Here is a 20,993-nt window from a genome sequence, read left to right on the forward strand (position 1 = left end):
CACATCACCGGTGCCAGAACCACTCTTGGAATCTGATCACTGTCAGGACACATTGGCATCAGTCTGCATTTCTAGCAATTGCTCGCAGGGACAGTATGCATTGGTGCAAGTACCTGACTTGGTCACTACCTCTTCTATATGATATATAGCGCCTGAACATTATACATAAATAGTCATGAATTCAACAGACATTTACTGAATTCCTACCACGTGCCAGGCACTGAGGACAGAGGAGTGAACAAACAGGAAAAGAAATTCCTGTCCTCACAGAGCTTCCTTCTTATAAAACGAGAGAGGAGGCAGAGACGGAAAGTATACAGAATGTTAAGTACTACAGAGGAACACAAAAGCATGGAAGGAGGTTAGCGAGTGTGGTGGGTGGGGAGGGGCATGCGGGTTTAGACACGGTGCCCAGGGCGCCTCTCCTAGAAGGTGATCTCTGAGTAAAAACGTCAGGAAGTGAGGGGCAAGCCATGCAGCCCTCAAGTGGAGAGTCTCGGGCACATCTGAGATGCCAGGAGGACATTTAGTAGAGAAGAGCAGCAAACGATAGGAAACAGGTGAGGCCTGATGGGCCGGAGAGAACAGGGCTAGCACTGTAACTTGGGAGTTGTCTACAGACAAAAGACAGATGGGACCAAATGGTATCACTCTTGGGGAAGGAGTGATGGGAACATGTGGGTTAAGAAGAATGAGCATGGGGGCGCCTGGGTGGCTCAGTCGGTTTAGCATCCATCCGACTTTGGCTCAGGTCATGATCTCATGGTTTGTGAGTTCGAGCCCCGCGTCAGGCTCTGTGCTGACAGCTTGGACCCTGGAGCCTGCTTTGGATTCTGTGTCTCCCTCGCTCTCTGCCCCTCCCCCACTCACTCTCTCTCTCTCAAAAATAAATAAACATTAAAAAAAGGAGGGGGAGGAGGGGGGAGAGGGAGGAGGGGGGAAGAGCATGAACAGGTCTTGAATCTCATGATTGATGAGATCGAGCCCCGCATCAGGCTCCACACTGATAACACGGTGCCTGCTTGTTCTCTCTCCCTCTCTCTGTGACCTTTCCCCACTTGCACACACGCATGCTCTCTCAAAATAAATAAACAAACATTTAAAAAAAGAAGAACGAGCATGAGGAGAAAAGGGAAGGTCTGTGGTTTCATCAGATCACGGAGAGTACCTTTATCTGAGAAACCAAACTCAATTTGTAACCTACATTGATCCATTCATTCATTCACCAGTATTTGAGCACTGATTACAGGCCAGGTACTGTTACCGACTCTTATAAACATTAGGTCCCAGACCATAATTAGGCCATATCCAATTAGACCTAGGGAGCATTTTCTAAAGGAACATGGACAACATATGATGGGTTACAAAACTGTCAACATTCACTGAGTGCTTTAAACTGTGAGGGATTACAGAAGAAAATGGGGCTTCTTCCCTTCCACAACTTCCTGGAGTGTTGCAAAAGCAGAATTTAAAATATTTAAAATCTTTAAAATATTGGCAGTCCAAGACGGCGGCATAGGAAGACCCTGAACTCAATGTCCTCCCATGGACACACTGAATCTACACATATAGAGCAATTCCTCCTAAGGAAGAACTGAGGATTGGTTGAACAGCTTCTGCACAATAAACAACAGAAGGACCACACAGAGACATGGCTGGAGGTGCCAGCCAGTGCCATTTTTTACGTCTCCCCCCATCAAATCATAATAGCTCAGGTGAGAACAGGGCCAGCCTGCTAGGGCCACCCCAGCTCCAGCTGTCCATCCTCCCAGGGTAACCCCAGCATGGCACTCCCAGGGACACCTGGCCCGTGCCTATCTAGCTGCCAGTAATAGTAGGGGACTTTAATATCCTACTTATAACCACAGATCACCCAGACAGAAAAATCAATACAAAAGCATTGGCCTTATTAGACCAAATGGACTTAAAACTTAAGAATACACATTTCCTTCCCTCCCTCCCTCCTTACCTCCCTTCCTCCCTTCCGAATAAACATTTTCAAGGGGTGCCTGGGTAACTCAGTTAAGTGTCTGACTTCAACTCAGGTCATGCATGATCTCATGGTTCGTGGTTCCTGAGTTCGTGCCCTGCATCAGGCTCTGAGCTGACAGCTCAGAGCCTGGAGCCTGTTTCTGATTCTGTGTCTCCCACTCTCTCTGTCCCTCCCCAACTTGTGTGCCCTCCTTCTCTCTCCCTCTCCCTCTCTCAAAAATAAATACACATTTAAAAAAACTTAAAAATGAGGCACCTGGTGGCTCAGTTGGTTAAGTGTCTGACTTCAGCTCAGGTCATGATCTCCTGAGTTCGAGCCCTGTGTCGGGATCAAGACTGATAGGTCAGAGCCTGCAGCCTGCTTCGGATTCTGTGTCTCCCTTTCTCTCTGGACCCCAACTCCACTAGTGCTCTCTCTCTGTTTCTCAAAAATGAATAAATGTTAATTTTTAAAAATTTTTTTAAAAAAAGAATAAACATTTTCAAGTGTACATGGAACATTCTCCAGGATAGATCACATGTTCAGCCCCAAAACAAGTCTCAATAAATTCAAGAAGACTGCAATCTTACCAAGCAAGCATATTTTCTGGCCACAATAGTACAAAACTAGAAATCAATTACAATAAGAAAACTTGAGAAAAAAACCCTACAAATAAGTGGAGACTAAATATGCTACTAAATATCCAATAAATCAATGAAGAAATCAAAGAGAAAAAATTTAAAAATACCTTGGGACACAAGGCAATAGAAACACAACTTTCCAAAATCTATGGGATGGAGCAAAGGCAGTTCTAAGAGGGAAATTCATAGCAATACAGGCATACATACCTCAAGAAACAAGAAAAATCCCAAATAAACAATCTAACTTCACACCTAAAGGAACTAGAAAAAGAACAAACAAAGCCCAAAGTTAGTGGAAGGAAGGAAAGATGAGAGAGGAAGTAAATGAAGTCGAGATTTAAAAAAATAATAGAACAATGTAAAAGTTTTTTTCTTCTAATTGATAAGCCTCTAGTCAAACTCATCAAGAAAAAAAGATGGCCCAAATAAAATCAGAAACGAAAGAAGTTAACAACTGATACCACAGAAATACAGAGAATCCTAAGAAACTCCTATGAACAATTATACACCAACAAACTGGAAAATCTAAAAGAAATAATGCCAGAAACACAAAACTTTCCAAGACTGAATCTCGAATATTTAGAAAATCTACTCTTGAGTTTGGGATGCCTGGGTGGCTCAGTTGGTTAAGTATCTGACTTTTGGCTTCAGCCCAGCTCATGATCTCACAGTCATGAGATCAAGCCCCATGTCAGGCTCTGCGCTGAGTGTGGAGCCTGCTTAAGATTCTCTCTCTCCCTCTCTCTGCCCCTCCCCTACTCATGCTCTCTCTCTCTCTCTCTCTCAAAAACAAAAAACCTGAATAGAACAATTACAAGTAATGAAATTGAATCAACAGCTTATTAAAAACACTCCCCAAACAAAAATCCAGCAGAAGACAGTTTCACAGGTGAATTCTACCAAGCATTTAAGAAAGAGTACTTATCCTTCTCAAATTATCCCAAAACACTGAGGAGGAAGAAACATTTCTAAACTCATTTTACGAGGCCAGCATTACCTTGATGCCAAAAACCAGACAAAAGCAACATAAGAAAAGAATATTACAGGCCAATATCCCTGATGAACATTGACGTAAAAATTCTCAACAAAATATTAGCAAACTGAATCCAATAATATGTTAAAATGATCACATGCCACAATCAAGTGGGATTTATTCCAGGGATGCAAGGATGGTTCAACATCCATGACTCAATCAACATGATACACCACATTAACAAAATTGAAGGTAAAAATCGTATCTCAATAGATGCATTAAAACACTCAACAAAGCAGGTATAGAAAGAGCATATCTAAACATAATAAAGGTCATATACAACACACCATCAGCTAGCATCACTCACTCAATGGGGCAAAGCTAAAGCTTTTCCTCAAAGATCAGGAAGAAGACAGGGATGCCCACTCTCACCACTTTTATTCAACATAGTACTAGAAGTCCTAGCCACAGCAATTAGGCAAGAAAAGGAAATAAAAGGCAATCCAAGTTGGAAAGAAGCAGAACTGTCACTATCTGCAGATGACAATATTACATATAGAAAACTCTAAAGATTCTACCAAAAATCTATTAGAATTAATGAATTCGGTAAAGTTGCAGGATACAAAATTAAGTTGGTTGCGTTTCTATATGCTAATAACAAACTATCAGAAAAAAATTAAGAAAACAATCCCACTTACAATTACATCAAGAAGAATAAAACACCTAGGAATAAATGTAAACTAAGGAGGTAAAACCCTGTACTCTGAAAACTATAGGACACAGACTAAAGAAACTGAAGACAAATAAATGGAAGGATATACCTTGCTCATGGACTGGAAGAATTAACAGTTAAAACGTCCACACTAAGTAAAGCAATCTACAGATTCAATGCAATCTCCATTAAGATACCAATGGCATTTTTCAGAGAAACAGAACAAAGAATCTGAAGATTTGTATAAAACCATTAAAGACCCAAATAGCCAAAGCAATCTTGAGAAAGAAGAACAAAGCTGGATGTGTCATGCTGTCTGATTTCAAACTATACTACAAAGCTACAGTAATCAAAACAGTATGGTACTGGTATAAAACAGACACACAGATCAATGAAATAGAATAGGGAGCCCAGAAATAAATCCATGGATAAATGGCCAATTAATCTATGATAAAGAAGCCAAGAATATACAATGGCAAAAAGACAGTCTCTTTAATAAATAGTGTTGGGAAAACTGGATAGCCACATGCAAAAGAATAAAACCGGACCTCTGTCTTACACCATGCCCCAAAATAAATTGAAAATGGTTTAAAGACTTGAATGTAAAATCTGAGACCATAAACCCCCTATAGGAAACATAGGCAGTAAGCTCTCTGACATGGTCTTAGGAATATTTTTTGGGATGAGTCTCCTCAGGCAAGGGCAATGAAAGCTAAAAGAAAGAGAAGAGATTACATCAAACTAAAAAAGCTTTTGCACAATGAAGGAAACCACTGGCAAAGCGAAAAGGCAACCTACTGAATGGGAGAAAATATTTTCAAATCAGACACCTGATAAGGGCTTAATATCCAAAATATATAAAAAACTTACACAAGTTAATGTGAACAAAATAAACAACCCGATTAAAAAATGGGCAGAGGACTTGAAGAGACATTTTTTCCAAAGAAGACATCCAGATGGCCAACAGACACATGAAAAGATGCTCAACATCACTAATCATTACGGAAATGCGAATCAAAACCATAGTGAGATATCACCTCCTACTTGTCAGGCTGGCTACTATCAAAAAGACAAAACGTAACAATTTTTGGCAAGGATATGAAGAAAAGGGAATCTTTATACACTGCTGGTGGGAATGTAAATTGGTGCAACCACTATGGAAAACAGTATAGAGGTTCCTCAAAAAATTAAAAACAGAACTGTCACATGATCCAACAATTCCATTTTTGAGTATTTGAAGAAAACAAACACACAAATCTGAACAGATATATGTGCCTATATGTTCACTGCAGCATTATTTACAATAGCCAAGATATGTAACTGCCCATCAACAGATAAATGGATAATGAAGGTGTGGTACCTATACACAATGAAGTATTAGCCATAAAAGAGTATGAAATCCTACCATCTGAGACAAATGGATGGACTTTGAGGGTACTGTGTTTGGTGAAATAAGACCAAGAAAGACAAACACTGTATGATTTCACTTATGTGTGGAATCTAAGAAACAAATGAACAAAGGACAAAGAAAACAAAACAGAAAAAGACTCGTAGATAATACAAAACAAACTGTTGGTGTGTTTGTAAATGTTGGTTAACAAAAGAGAGAGGGATGGGGGGGGGGGCTGGCCAGGCAAAATAGGTGAAGGGGGATTAAGAGGCACAAACTTACACTTATAATAAGTCAAGATGTAATGTACAGCATGAGGAATATAGCCAACAATACTGTAATTAGCTTTGTGGGGATCATTTTGTATAAAAATACCAAATCACTGCGATATACACCTGAAACTAATAGGATATTGTATGCCAGTTATCCTTTAATAAAAAAAACCATACTGGGTAAAATATCACGCAAGTGAATTTCCTCCGAAAGGCCTTTCCTTACTGCCAAAACTGAAGTAACCTCCCCGAGTCATGTCAGCCCTTTTTCTTCAAAGCACCTGTCACATGCATAATTAAACACTGGCCTGTTTTCTTGTCTACTGATGTGTGTCTTCCCTACTAGATCATCGGCTCGGTCAAGTCAGGAAGCAGGTCTGTTTCATTCACCACTACTCACACCCAGAGCTGGCACAGCACCTGCCCGGCACCCAGCAGACAATGAGAAATACAGAAAGTGACCTTAGTGTTAAGAAGGCTGACCTGTCATACCTGCTAATTATGTCATCAGCTAACACTCTGCTTCCTGAAAATTCCACCATTCTTGGCTCCAACCTGAGAAAGTGCCATCCCAGAAAGGTTCCAGAAAGGGTGCTAAGCAGCAAAGGATTTCTAATGTCCTCAAACACAAAAACAGTCCCGCTAAGACCTCGTCTCTGAAACACAGTCACTTCTCTTCAACCTCTAGTTTATATATTGAATTCCTAATCATCCACAATGATTCATTATTACTATTATTATCATTATTATTGAAATATAGTTCATATACAATAACAAAGACTCTCTTAAAGGTGACCAGATGAGATTGATCCCCTGGGAAATTTTGAGGCCTATGCTACAAAGGTCTACACTATCTATTTGGGCAAGTTCCTACTTTTTTCTCAAGTTCAGATCCTCTGGGGCTTTTGATAGCCTCCTAGGAGAATTTCAGGAAACCTGGCTCATTCCACAATTGTTCGGAGATGGATGGTATTAGACTTGCTTTTCTCTGGGCCTGCCTACTCTTTCCCTGAGAATTCTGCCCACAAATAGGGTGGCTTTTTCATGGGATGGGCAGAAGAGTTCTGGTTCACTGATCTCAAACAGCTCCTGAAAGATCATTAAAAAGGATAGGATTAACAAAATTATTACTCGTTTCTTCAAACTGAGTTCCTGAACTACCAAACAGACATCTGCTTATGTAACTGTAATTATTGCCTCAAAAACTGAAAACAAGTGAACTGCAGGTAGGGGACCCATCATAAGACTGGGCGGGGGTTAAAATTCATTCCGAAGGCCGAGTGAACTGGGCCTGGTCCCTGCTCTGCCCTGAGGTTGTAGTTGGGAGTGTTAGTTTGGGATCTGGAGCCCAACTCTAGGGATGGCCAGTAACTTTCTTGCTTCTAAGAATTAAATCACCGGCACTAGCGCCTAGAAGACTGCTTTGCAGTGTCACAATCTGAAATTCGAGACCCATAAACACTGAAGCAATGTTCAGAAGCACCTCCCTGCACAATCCAGCACCCAGGGTTCCCTGCAGGCAGATTAAAGACCAAACCTCTGCCTTTGCTGCTACTGGGTCAGAAAGCACTCTTTCCTCTGAAACACCGTGGCTCTTGAATCGCACTTAAAATCAATGTCTGGGAATTACACCTTCTTCTCGGGGCACTGACATAGCTTTCTCTGCAATATTATTTTTGCAGTAATTCTGTGCCCATTGTGTTCGTCAGATTCAGGTTCTAAAGGGAATCCCTGAATAAGCGTTTTAGAGCATAAAGGAACCTTCCAAGGGTAATGAGGTCTGAGACTACCAAATGCCTCCCAGCCTATTAAAAGCCTAGCGTACCTTTTATTCATCAAATGGACTCCTGTCCTACAGATCTGGATTAAGTAGAGGAGTCCCTCCCCCTGAAAAAAAAAAAGGGGGGGGCAGGAGTGGAGGCAGGAGGGGCGGAGATCGAGCTCGCAGGTTGGTGTCCAGAACGTTATTTGCCATTCCGGGTGTCACTTTCTCTGCAGAAATGTCAGCAGTTCTCAGTCGGCATTAAACTTGGCTGCTTTTCAATCACATAACGTTCAAAAAAGTCTAGGCATTTGAAAACACTTGTGTTTGCTACCCTCAGTTACTTGCAACTGATAGTTTTGTGGGCTTACATAAGTGAAACCAAGGAAACAGGTCTTCATAAAGGTGTTTGGATTTATAAATAGTCTTATTGCTCTAAGTTTTGCAACATGCAGCCCGGCTCGCAGGCAAGTTTGGTTAACAATAGGTAAGGCTAAATGGATGTGGAGAATCTGAGGCTGCTGATTCAATCTCACTCTTAGCTGAAACCTGGATGTTGAGTCATTTAAGATTTTATTATTTCAAAGAATAGAAAAGAATTGTTTTTTAGACACAGGTCTTTGATAACAAATAGGATTTTAAGAAATCATAGGGCGTCTGGGTGGCTCAGTCGGTTAAGTGTCCGACTCCGGCTCAGGTCATGATCTCACGGTTCGTGGGTTCGAGCCCCACAGAAATACGATCACAGAAGAGAAGTGACTGATGAGTGCCTGACAGGTGGCTGACGCTCACCTGGGCATTTTCAATGTCCGCCTTACTCTTGCAGATGGAGTAATGAGAAAATATTCTGGAAAAGATGGAAGGAAGGACGCTCCCTTTTGCTAGGGTGAGACACCAATCTAGAGAAGCCGCCTAACAAGCGAGGAAGGATCTCTACATTATCTACAGAAGAAGGAGGATATGTGCCTGAAGAGCTTGGAAGGTCGCCACCAAGATCAATTAAGGCTCTGCTCTGCTATGAACTCAAGTCCCCAACCGACGGAGTGAGGAAGGCACGGGCTGTTACCCTTGTTCAGATACTCAAAAGAAACAGCTTAACGACTGTGGAGTGTTTTTGACTTCATAACACAGAGTCGTTCGGAACATATTACTCTACACATCGAGGGATTTTTCCGTTCAGTGGATTCTGACACCAGTATCACATACGTCTGCAAACAGCACGACTTAGGGATCTTAGAACAAATGCACCTTCTCCAAGAATTTATCATGATTTTGAATTATTATAAAGTGAGACACAGACAAGCCATCGCTTGCTGTAGTTACACGATTACGCTCTGAGCCATAAAAAGTAACTTTTCTTTTTAGCAGGGAAGCCATTCTCTCTCTAGCTCGCTCGCGCTCTCTCTCTCTCTCTCTCTCTCTCTCTCTGTGTGTGTCTCTCTGTGGCTTCTATTCTTTTGGAAAAGGGCAGCAGTCATGTTTACAAGGCTCCTAAGTCCTGGCTCTGCAGGCACGAAGCCAGATGGCATTTTGGAAAGTTTAAAGGTGAATTAACCATAAAATGGTCCGGTCAGTAAATGCCATCCGACTTGCTGAGGAACAAGCAGGAGCAGAGAGTGAGGGGTGAAACCCGGGGGTGAAGTCCAGCGGAGAGGAGTTTCTTCCTCTCAAGTGTTTTACAAACTAACCTCGCAAAATCAAAGCAGGTGTTTGTTTTTTTAACACAAGAGCTGCCACACGGGAAAATGATAAATACTGGATGAGGAATGGGCACAACTGACTAAATGTCACATTCCAGCACTCCGCTCAGCTGTGACGATGACAAAGCGGGCTGGAAACTCCAACCTAAGCCTGCTCCGTCCCCCAAGGCCCTCGTGGAATGTATACAACGCGCTCTGAGAACAGCTTCGAGGCCAAAGTCCCAGAGATTCCTGCTCTTAACCACGATACTCAAATCATAAAGAGATTTTTTTACCAAGGATGTCATTTTGGTGTTTTGAACTCCAGAGAATTTCTCATGCTCTCTCATGAACAGCTAATAGGTGTCACTGATAGAGCCAAAACATCATCTTTTTAGAGGACCCGCAGTTGCCTCACAGAAGCGTTAGCACCAGGGGGAAAAGGCGGGAGGTTCTTCCCAGCATTTACTCCTGGACGAGAAAGGCTGTAGGTTTGAAGGCAGGCACCCGGTAGCATCTTCTGGAAATACTTGGGTGGGAGACACAGGAAATGTGCTCACAGAAGCAAGTGGCTGAGGGCTCAGCAGACCCGGGGTGGACTCGGGGCAGGGACTGCTTTCGCAGACGTGTCTAGCCAAGTTCCCGGTCACCTGCCATCGTTCACAGAAGTAGCATGGATTCTTTCTGTCTGTAAGGAGTTTACAATCAGAAAACTGGGGTGTGGAAAAATTAGAAGACAAAGCAACAGCGTGCCCAAGTGTAACAGAAATTAACAAAGGGCAAATCTGTCCCGTCTGTAGTTCTGTTGTGAAGGATCGATGATAATTTCTCCCTGTGAAAAGTCACTCAGGAGTAAATATAGACGGTGTTTTGGAAACCGCAAGACCTATTTGTGAAATCCAGACACTAGCGGGTACAGCGACAGGCGTAACGGTTACGATCGATCAAAGACACTTCAGTTTGAGCAAAGAAATTAATAGAGCTGCCTTTAACCGAGTGCAGATACGGAGGTGCTTGGGGAGAAGAAGGAAGAGATACATTCCTTTCGGAGAAAATGGAGTAAGAGAAAGGTGACTGAAGATGCGGGTGTGTTCTTTTAGTTTGTTTTCAGATAGAAGTTTTGGTCCAGTTACTGACCAAATCCCAAGTTCAGTAATTCACCTGCCACTCTCATTGTCTCAAACTTTGTCTGACGTGTTCTATCCCGCGACGGCGTGCAGGCTCACGTTGTTATAAACCACTGTGCAGCAATATAACAGGAGTGGGACTCACCAGCCTCAAACCGCGCATTTTAATAACTCATATTTGTGAAGGAGCTTGGAAATCTCACTCCTGCTCGTAAGGATGTGGACACCACCTCCAAAGAACTGCATTTTCTCTCTGTGGAGGAAATTTTTTTTTTTTTAAACTTTTCTATTTATTTATTTATTTATTTATTTATTTATTTATTTATTTATTTTTAAATTTTTTTTTTCAACGTTTATTTATTTTTCGGACAGAGAGACACAGAGCATGAACGGGGGAGGGGCAGAGAGAGAGGGAGACACAGAATCGGAAACAGGCTCCAGGCTCCGAGCCATCAGCCCAGAGCCTGACGCGGGGCTCGAACTCACGGACCGCGAGATCGTGACCTGGCTGAAGTCGGACGCTTAACCGACTGCGCCACCCAGGCGCCCCGGAAATTTTTAACAGGGAAATGAACCAGGCTGAGATACAGTGCTAAATGCTGCATTTAAGCCTCTCTGCCAAAACTGTCTACACAGCTGGACAACGATGGCCTGACTTACTGCACTTCTTTTTAGGTCTGACAACTCGTGTGCATGTCCTTGATTCAGAATGGTGGGGGCGGGGCTCTGCCGCTGACAGGCATCCTTTGCGGACCCACGTGTCACTGTTCTGACTTAGTTCCCTGGCCTTACGTGGCCTGGCCTTCTGGTCTGTTTGCCTCTTGGGAAACGCTGCAGAGGCAGCAGTTGTAGTCTTCCCGCAACAGACGATGCACGAGATGATCCCACGACGCAACACGGTGAGCCGAAAAGCCTACGTTTTGCACAAACATAAAGACACCGAGCACATGGGTGTGGACCATCTATGAGAAAGGAGGAGCTGCAGGAAGGCACAACCCCAGTTCATCTCCTGAACCAACTGTGCGTACCTTGTGTGCGTGGAATTGGGCAAATGCAAGAGACAACGGCATCTCGTCCACTTCTGTGATTTAGTCGAGATAAGTCAGAGCTGCAAGGGACTCTGAAATGACACAGCTCATCATTTTAGAGGCTCAGACTCAGAAGGCCCAGAAATAAGTATGTTGGCATGAAGTCCTGTGACTTCCTTATTCCTGCTGCCTGGAGACGGTCCAAAGGAAGGCTGCTCTCCATCCCAGCCCGAGTGAGGGTGATACGCTAACTGATGCAACAATTGTTTAGAAAGTGCATATTATATAAAAAGTGTTCATAACTAACTGGGTTTTCCTGGTAACACTACTTGCAACTTTTTCCCGATTTTGACCTCGCTGGGCTCCACGCTCAAAGAGCATGGACCGTGTGGGTCAGGAGACCAGTGTCAGTTCAAGCTCTGGCACTTCTGGGGCCACATCATTTTCTGGGGGAAACATTCACCTTGGGAAAAAAAAATTTACCTCTCTGAATCTTTCAATTTCTTTCTTTTTTTTTTTTTCCAAAGATTTACTTATTCATTTAAGTAACTCTATACCCAGTGCGGGGCTCGAACTCACAACGCCAAGATCAAGATGCACACGACCCTCTGATTGAGCCAACCAGGCACCCCTGATCGTTCGTTTGCTAATTTGTTTTCATTTGCCAAATACGCACCGAGTGCCTACCACACGCCCACCTTGTTCTGCAGCTGAGACGTGAATTAGACAGACAAGGGCGTCTCTGTCCCAGGGGGCAGGAGGCAGATGGTGAACAAGACAAGTACACAGAATGCTTGAAAGTGACGAAGACCAGGATCGAAAGTAAGGCACGGTCTGGAACAAGTGACTGGAAAGATGATTTCTGGGAAAAGAGAACTTTCTGGTCAAGCCCTGACAGAACCGAGGGGGCCGGTCCTGCAGGCACCCGGGGAAAGGGCACTTCAGGCCCCAGGGGACAGCCAGAGTCAAGGCCCTGAGTATCTGCGGCCCAGCGAGGAGGCCGGCGCGCCTGGGCAGAGACAGTGAAGGGAGAGAAGGAGAACGAGTCGGGGGAGGAACCAGGGCACCAGACGCCTTACAGGCCGCACGAGGTCTGGGCCTTCACTCTAGTTAGACGGACGCAGCTGGAGGGGTCAAGCGGGAGCGCCGGGAATCGACGGTTTTAACAAGAGCGTCGGGTCCAGCGTCTTGTCTGCCACAAAGGGTAGGATAACCGCTCCTACTTCCAAAGTTCTTAAGGGGGGAACGCGAGGGTGTCTGTGGAGGACGGCCAGGCTACCGAGTGACAGCAAATGTAACGCACGGTGGCTGTGTGGAGTCGGTGTGGCACGTGGAGAGGTGGAGAGGGCTTCGGGATCACGGACAGGGGCCTGGAGGCCAGCTCTCCTGATCAGAAGCCAGCAAGCAAAGCAGGCTTTTGTGACTTCATCAGGAACAGGAAGGGTAACACCTGACCGGCAGGGTGGCTGGGAGAGCAAAGCTTAGGTCACGCGCCTGACGTGGCAGGTAACACGCGCCTCTCCGGGGACCAAGAAACACAAGGTCCAGAGCACAGAAGAGCCCTAGCAATCAGCGACCCTGGCGTCTAGCCTTGACCTCCCACTGCTTCGCGGTCTCATCTTCTCCGTCTCTGCCATGGATGGAGGTGACAGTGGCTGCGGTGGTGTGACAGTTGAGTTAATGCTTGTGACACCGCCATAGGAAGGATTTGCTTCAGCCTGTTTCCACTGTTAATACAAGTGTGGCTGAGCCTTACCCTATGGAGACAGCGAAAGAAAGAGTCCAGAGGAAGCTGTTGCATTGGAAACAATGTGGGATTTATCTGTTTATCTTGAAAACATCGTCCTGTCTTTTGAGTTCGATGATTTAGTGTATGGAAAGGAAAGGGGAGGGGAGGGGAGGGGAGGGGAGGGGAGGGGAGGGGAGGGGAGGGGAGGGGAGGGGAGGGGAGGGGAGGGGAGGGGAGGGGAGGGGAGGGGAGGGGAGGGGAGAGGAAACAAAACCAAACAGATTTCGGAGCAGCGGCTCTCTATCACATAGCAGAAATGGTTCCAGAAAGGAAAACCTGGCAAGTATTAAGAGCTTCTTTAAGTCCTTTTTTAGTGCTAAGAAAGTGCTAGAAAACCTGGCAAGTTTCCTATCTCTCTTTCATTTCGAGGAGAAGTTATCCCAACCGGCTTCTTGTAACTCAGTACTTCTCAGCAGGATCTGTGACACCTCTTCCCTCTGGGGTTCTTCAGTGAACATCTGGGGGCCCGTCCTGAGTAACACAAGTGGAACCACCACGTCGTTTATGCGGGTCGCCGCTAATCTTGAGGAGAGCCAGGCTGAAGGCTTAGAAAATGCAGGCCATAAACCTTCTTGAAAGAATCTGCCTTTCTTGGGATTTTTTTTTTTTTTTTTTTTTTTTTTTTTTTTTAGAGCAAGACTTGAAAGCAGAGAAGGTCTGCCAGCCACCCTCTTCCACGGAGCAACAGTGACTTGTTACTTTTACACTATTAGCTCATCTAGTCAAAACACCACGAGACGCAGAAAGCCCCTAGACTGCAGCTGGCCATCGCAAATCCCAAACAACCGCACACTGTAGTCACTACCTGTTTTCGCACTAACAGCCACGATGTAATCTCAACAGAACTATGAATATGCTCAATTTAACCTTTATTTTCTAAGCAGGGACTAAAATACCCAACTTCCTATGTATAGCACGGCAGCTCTCAATTAATAGACTGTACTACACAAGGGCTTTTTTCAGATACATAAGGCAGGGCTGATGTTCTCCCAGTGGGAGTTTGTTCATATGATCAATATGATTCAATTACATAAATATTTACTTAGCAGCTGTTATGTGTTGGGCACTGTGCTGGGTGCTGCAGAAACAGAGATGAGTAAGACCTGGCCCCCGATCAAGGCGTCTGCCATGCGGTTCGGGAGCCAGCTATGTAAACAGATAAAACGCGGTGGCAGTGGCATAAGTGTGATACGGGTATGCGTGTGGCGTAATGAGAACAAAGAGAGAGGGGCCTTCCCTTGCCTGGGGAGGCGGGCTTTTCTGAAGGAGGTGACACTTGAGCTGAGCTCTGAAGGCTTCTTCAGCCTGGTCTGAGGTGGCGGAAATTCTAGAGAGGGATGGATAAGCATTAGCAAATACATGAAGTCATGGGGCAACGTTCTGTGCAAGGTGTCGCTGAAGTATAGAGTGTGAGATGGAAAGGGGGAGCGTGGGGCTAGAGAGGCGAGAAGGGACTTGGATGTCCAAATCCAAGATCGCTTGGGGCCGCCATTTAGATGGCAGAGGACAAAAGACAGTCCGCCCATCTCTACTCCGCACGTGTGGTCCTTCCCCGAACCCTGAATTCCTACGTCATCTGCGGCGGGCTGCTGGGTCTCTGGCGGCTTACACACCACGGTGAAATACGAAGAAGCGGCCAAACATCCAGGAAATATCAAGCACCTGACACATCTCAGGCACCATCTCAGGGGCCAGAGGTAGAGCGACAAGAAAATCGAAGTTCCTGCCCTCACGGCACTTGTATACAGCGGAGAAATGAGAACAAAACCAGAGTTGCACACAGGGGTGGTGCTAGGAAGAGACCAAAGCGGGACGGTGAACAAATCGTGTAGCTCAAGGAGGAGCAGAACATGGTCAGATTTCTCGGCAGAGTCGGATTCTCTCCACCTGTAATAGAGGGTCAACCGGAACGAGGGTAAGGAGAGAAGTAACGGTGTTTCGGGGAGGAAACTTCCTGGGAGTGGGCGGCGCGGTGGGCGATGCCCCAGGAGGAGAGCAGGGAAGGCGAAAGCTGGTCCCGACTCCTCCCCCGCCCCTCGGAACACACGGGCTACCTGAGGAACACGGGCTTAAGTAGACTGAGCTCACCGCCTGGAAAACGATGCAGTTTACAACACGCTAAGTGCCATGGAAACATATCTGTTCTTTCCACAAGCATGTGAAAAATACAGGGGGAAAAAAAAATAAATCACTGCGCTTAAGAACAAGGGGAAAAACAATTAGAAGGGAGCTTGGAAGTAGAGAAACCGCCAAATCATAGCTCCCTCGGAAAAAACCTCCAGTAGAGCCCACGCTCCCGAGAGTCATGGGCCTTTACACAGAGGGTGTTGGCCGTAAGCTTCCTTGAAAAGGCCTCTGGGAAAGTCTGTGGCATGCCCAGCAGACGCTGTTGCCAACACCACCGGGAAACGTCTACGGGCTGAGGGAGCCTCGGGCGCGAGAGCACACCCACGTGCGCCCCTGTGAAGAGCTCCCTCCTCCCAGCACAGCCCCTCCGGCCTGGTGGTCTTCACTCCCGATAAAGAACTCCCTGCTCCTTCTCTGGCACTTCCTGTTTTTATCCAGCTTCACCAGGGGCTGGGTTGTGCAGTGGCTCTGGTAAAGGGCCTACTTACCCACAATAACGTCTCTTGCGGTCTCCAAAACGTCCTTGGCACAGATGGGTGACAAAGAAATATGTGCAAAGAAACTTTATATATAGTCCAGAAAACACAAGAACCAGCATGCCTGCAATGACAATGGTCTCAAAGGGTACGTGGGTTTTTGGTAGGCTATAGATAGTGACCGGGGGGTGGGGGTGGGGGCCAGCCAACAGCGTGCTCAGGAGCCATGACCGCTTGACGTGAATTCTGAAAAATTCACGGGGTTCTCGACACAAGCGTAGAAGCAGAAAGAGTGGTCTGCAATCTCACTGAAAAGACAAAGATAACTGGACCGCCGGTTCGGGGAAGACTGACCCCGTACGTTCCCTATGACAGGTAAACAGAAAGGCTAATAGCAGATGTTTTCCATTTAAGCTCAGCTATCTCCCCTGCGCTAAACAGACATAATCAGAGTAACCATGGACATCCCACATGTTCAGCAAGACATCTGTGTTCAGGAGGGAAGCATTTCTCATGAACAAGTCTCTGAGGCAGAGGCAATAAAATGGATAAAATTGTACGCAAAGAGCTAAACAGGATCCTTTAAAAATGAGGTCAGTTGGCTCAGTGGGCTAAGCGTCCAACTGCGGCTCAGGTCATGATGTCACTGTTCGGGAGTTCGAGCCCAGGGTCGGCCTCTGGGCTGACAGCTCGGAGCCTGGAGCCTGTTTCCGATTCTGCGTCTCCCTCTCTCTCTGCCCCTCCCCCGCTCTGTCTCTGTCTCTCAAAAATTAATAAACATCAAAAAAAAATGAGGTCAATTAAATGGTCAAGAAAAAGTAATGTGGTTTTGGAGCACTACTTGCCATTTTCTGGAGTATATTCTGTTCTGCGTAAGAACACACAGTCCTTGGGGCGCCCGGGTGGCTCAGTCGGTTGACCACCTGACTTTGACTCAGGTCATAAGCTCGCAGTTCATGAGTTCAAGCCCCACATCAGGCTCCATGCCGACAGCTTGGAGCGTGGAGCCTGCTTTGGATTCTGTATCTCCCTCTCTCTGCCCCTCCCATGCTCATGCTCTGTCTCTCCCTCTCTCTCTCTCTCTCTCAAAAATAAACATTAAAAAAAAAAAGAATACACAGTCCTTTCTTCCACATCAGACCATTATCGATGGACACCTGCGTGAGTGTGAAAGTTCCTAACTGTTGTCTCTGCTCATGCACATTCAGTCCAACCTCTGTGTACATACAAGTCATTTAAAACATTTTTTTAAATGTTTATTTATTCTTGAGGGAGAGAGAGACAGAGCGTGAGTGGAGGTGGGGGGAGGGCAGAGAGAGAGGGAGACACAGAATCCGAAGCAGGCTCCAGGCTCCGAGCTGTCGGCCTAGAGCCTGACGTGGGGCTCGAACTCACGAGCTGTGAGATCACTACCTGAGCCGAAGTTGGACGCTTAACCCACTGAGCCGTCTAGGCGCCCCTACATACAAGTCATTTTGCACACTGCCAGCAGAATAATCTTTCTCGAACATCATTGTTACCGTGTCCTTGGCCTTTGATGGTCCTCACTACATCGCGAAGAGTGGTGAACGGATGCCTCCTTGTGGCAGCGATGAGGGACCAGAGAAGGAAATGAAGTAAAGCAGTGAGCCATGTGATCATCTGGAGTAAGAGGTTTCCAGAAAGATGGAAAGGCCTGAGGCATAAATGAGCAGCCAGGGCAAAGAAGCGCAAGAAGAACTGTGGGCTCTTGGTGGAAAGAACAAGGCGGGTGGGGTGGTGGTGATACTGGAAAGGAAGTTGGAGAGACGGACAGAGATCAACTGAGCTATGGAGGCCGAAGGAGGAGTGTGGACTTTAATTGCAGGTGCAACTCATAATTGACTTGTAAGAGTAACTCAGTAAAGCCCTGTTGAACAAATGAATTATTAAAGTCCAGTCTGAACTACTCATTTTGTCAGATGAGGCCTGAAGTTTACAGTAAGGTTTAGGAGGAAGAAAAATATTCTTGGGCACGCCCAACATGTTCAAACGGAAATCCTCTTACACCGGCCAAAGTCTTTCATTACTGAAACTGACCAACGTCCATCTTTCTAAGTCAAGGAAAAAAAAAAAAATGAAGTTACACATAAAAATTTCTCTCCTGATTTTGTCCCAGGACTCGAACGCTGTCTCAATAAAGTGAATGAGTAGCAAGTATTTACAATTAAGATACTTTTAAATACACACACACATTTTAGGATGGAGACAACTTCCAATACATACTATCTGAAAATTATCACTTGTTTGCATGATGGAGTTACATATGCCAGTTTTCTAAGCACGCCATGACTCGCGGATACTTCACGACTGAACGACACATTCACTGCATGTGACAGGCAGCCTCTAACGTCAACCTCCGTGGGCCCTGCATCCCAGTATTGATACCCTTGGCACCCTTCTGTTGAGTGTGGACTGTAGTTAGTGACTTGCTTCCAGTGACTGAAAAAGGATAAAAGTTGATGGGTTATCAACTCTGAGATTACGTTACAAAGAGACTGTGGCTGGGGCGCTTGGGTGGCTCAGTCATTTAAGCGTCTGACTTCCGTTCTGGGGTCATGATCTCACAGCTTGTGGGTTCAAGCCCCATGTTGGGCTCTGTGCTAACAGCTCGGATTTTATGTCTCTCTCTCTCTCTCTCTCTCTCCCTCTCCCGCTTGTGTTCTCTCTCAAAAATAAACATAAAAAAAAAGAGAGAGAGAGAGACTGTGGCTTCTATTGGGAGCACTCTCCTGTCTGCTCATTCTGAGAGAAGCCGGATGCCATGTTGTGAGCCGTCCTACGAGAGGCTCATGTGGCAAGGAACTGGGGGAGGCCTTTGGCCAGCAGCTAGTGAGAAAGCACAGCACTCAGTCCAACAGCTCATAAGGAACTGAAACCCAACGGTAATGATGTGAGTAAACTTGGACATGGATCTTCCCCAAACCGAGCCTTCAGAATGGGCCTGCAGCCCCAGCTGGTGGCTTCACAGTGGCCTCGTGAGAGACCTGGGGCCGGAGGCACCCAGCTAACACCTGGATTCCTGACCCACAGGAACTGGGAAACAGTGAATGTGGTTTTAAGCAATTACGTTTTGGGGTAATTTGTTACACAGCAATTTATAACTAATCCATTGGACCACATTTTAAAGGAGAAGGAGACCAGTTAAATTCTTGACAGTGGCTAAAATCTGAAAGACATTTACAATGCCTAAAATATACATTTAATTACTTTGTAACAGCAAGTTGACCTTCATAATATTTTTTAAACACTGACAAATATTAAAGTTAGTTTGAAAGAGCCAATTTGGAGGGGGCAGGAAAAAAATCAAAAGGTTGTATTAGTGGAAAGATTTGGTCAGAAACTAAGAAATCCAGTTTCAAAGAGGGAAAGCTCCAAGAGCAGAAATGAACGACTAGGTTCCAATACACCCGAGAAAAATTTCGGGATTATCAATGAATGAAGAACGCAGCTGTAAGATAACATCGTTCTACAAAACATGATAGTGTGATATGAAGATACAAAATAAAATATGAATAGCAATTAAGAAAATAAGGTGCACTGGCATTCCAATTTCTTAGTGCGACCCAGCCTCTTCAAGCCTCTGTTTCTCCACACAGGTAACAGGAGTAAGAACTCCTACATTTTAGGGTGATAAAGCACTCAGTGCAATGCTGGGCCCATGGTAAAAAACCAAAAAATACTGGTTCCTGTAACAGCTACTCTTTTCTGTTACAGTTTTATATTAGAATCTAGTTCTACTTTCGGGGCACCTGGGTGGCTCAGTCAGTTGAGTGTCTGACTCTTGATTTTGGCTCAGGTCATGATCACACAGTTCCTGGGATCAAGCCCCGTGTGGGGCTCTGTGCTGACCATGCAGAGCCTCCTTGGTGCAGTCTCTCCCTCTCTCTCTCTGCCCCTCCCTCACTCATGCTCTCTGTCTGTCTCTCAAAAGAAATAAACATTTTTTTTAAAAAAAGAATCGAGTTCTACTTTCAAAGAATATCAGGTTACTTCACAGCTTGAGACACTTAGAAAACTTAGCAGAAAGTTCAAGAAACCAAAATTTAACCAGAGTTAAGAATAAGGTTTGCTCAAGAAAGTGAAAAGACAAACCCACAGAATGAGTAAAAATATTTGCGAATCACGTATCTCGTAAGTGACTTTTATTTAGAAAATATAAAGAACTCTTACAAGCCAGTAATAAAAAGACAAATAACCAAACTGAAAAATGATCTGTTGACCAATAAACATACGTGAAAAGATGTTCAGCATGATTAGCCGTTGGTAAAATGCAAATGAAAACTACGAGCTGACAAACCATTTCACACCCACGGGATGAATATAATCAAAAGAAAAAAAAAAAGTGTTGTCAAGAATGTTGAAAAAATGGAACCCCTGTACACAACTGGCGGGCAGGTAAAACGTGGCAAACTCTTCAGCATTTATTTGCTTGGTTCACTTATTCATTATATATGCACGGTGTGTGGCCATTTCCATCACTAAATCAACTGAATCAAAACAGCTTATCAGGGGATATAGAAAGTCTCCAAAATTCTCTACTTTACAATAAATATGAAGCATCTGGTGTTTCATACTAAGATAAAGCCCTTTTTGAAAGAAACATGGCACCATTCTAATCCATTTCCATAAGTGCAATTTAATCCCCAAGTGTTAAATCAGATACACTGCGGCTTACTATCTATTTGAAAAATAAATTATCGAAACTAGGAAACTAACAAGGCTCTCATAAAAATAGAAGCCAAAAATAATGATGACAAATTCAGTGAGTATTTCCCCTGTCGCAACTTGAATGCTTAAACTGTACTGTGTGGGAAAATACCATTGTTTAAAAAATAAACAACAAAAAACTAAGTGGAAGATGGAGACTTAATTCTTTGAGTTCATGGAAATTTATTGTCATCAAAAAATAAACTCACGATTTACTGGCCTTCTAAAACCTACAATCAATTCAAGTAAAAATAATTGTCATTGGCCTATCATGTAGAAGTTACAGAATTTTAGAGCCCACAGGAGACTAAAGATCA

General features: G+C 44.8%; 1 protein-coding gene across 6 annotated transcripts in view; it reads right to left on the reverse strand.

Moving 5' to 3' along the window:
- ATF6 (activating transcription factor 6) overlaps positions 1–20,993 on the reverse strand; it is a 205,015-nt gene that overhangs the window by 16,666 nt on the left and 167,356 nt on the right. Inside the window, exon 17 of one of the 6 annotated variants that reach the window (XM_045048951.1) lies at positions 8,131–10,781. The exons of the other annotated variants lie outside the window; for them this stretch is intronic. Coding sequence (XP_044904886.1) covers positions 10,693–10,781 — 89 coding nt within the window. The 3' untranslated portion in view covers positions 8,131–10,692. Of the gene's footprint in view, positions 1–8,130; positions 10,782–20,993 lie in introns of those variants that run through there. 6 annotated transcript variants of the gene reach the window in all.

This window comes from Felis catus, chromosome F1 (assembly GCF_018350175.1).
Source record: "Felis catus isolate Fca126 chromosome F1, F.catus_Fca126_mat1.0, whole genome shotgun sequence".
Taxonomy (NCBI): Eukaryota; Metazoa; Chordata; class Mammalia; order Carnivora; family Felidae; genus Felis; species Felis catus.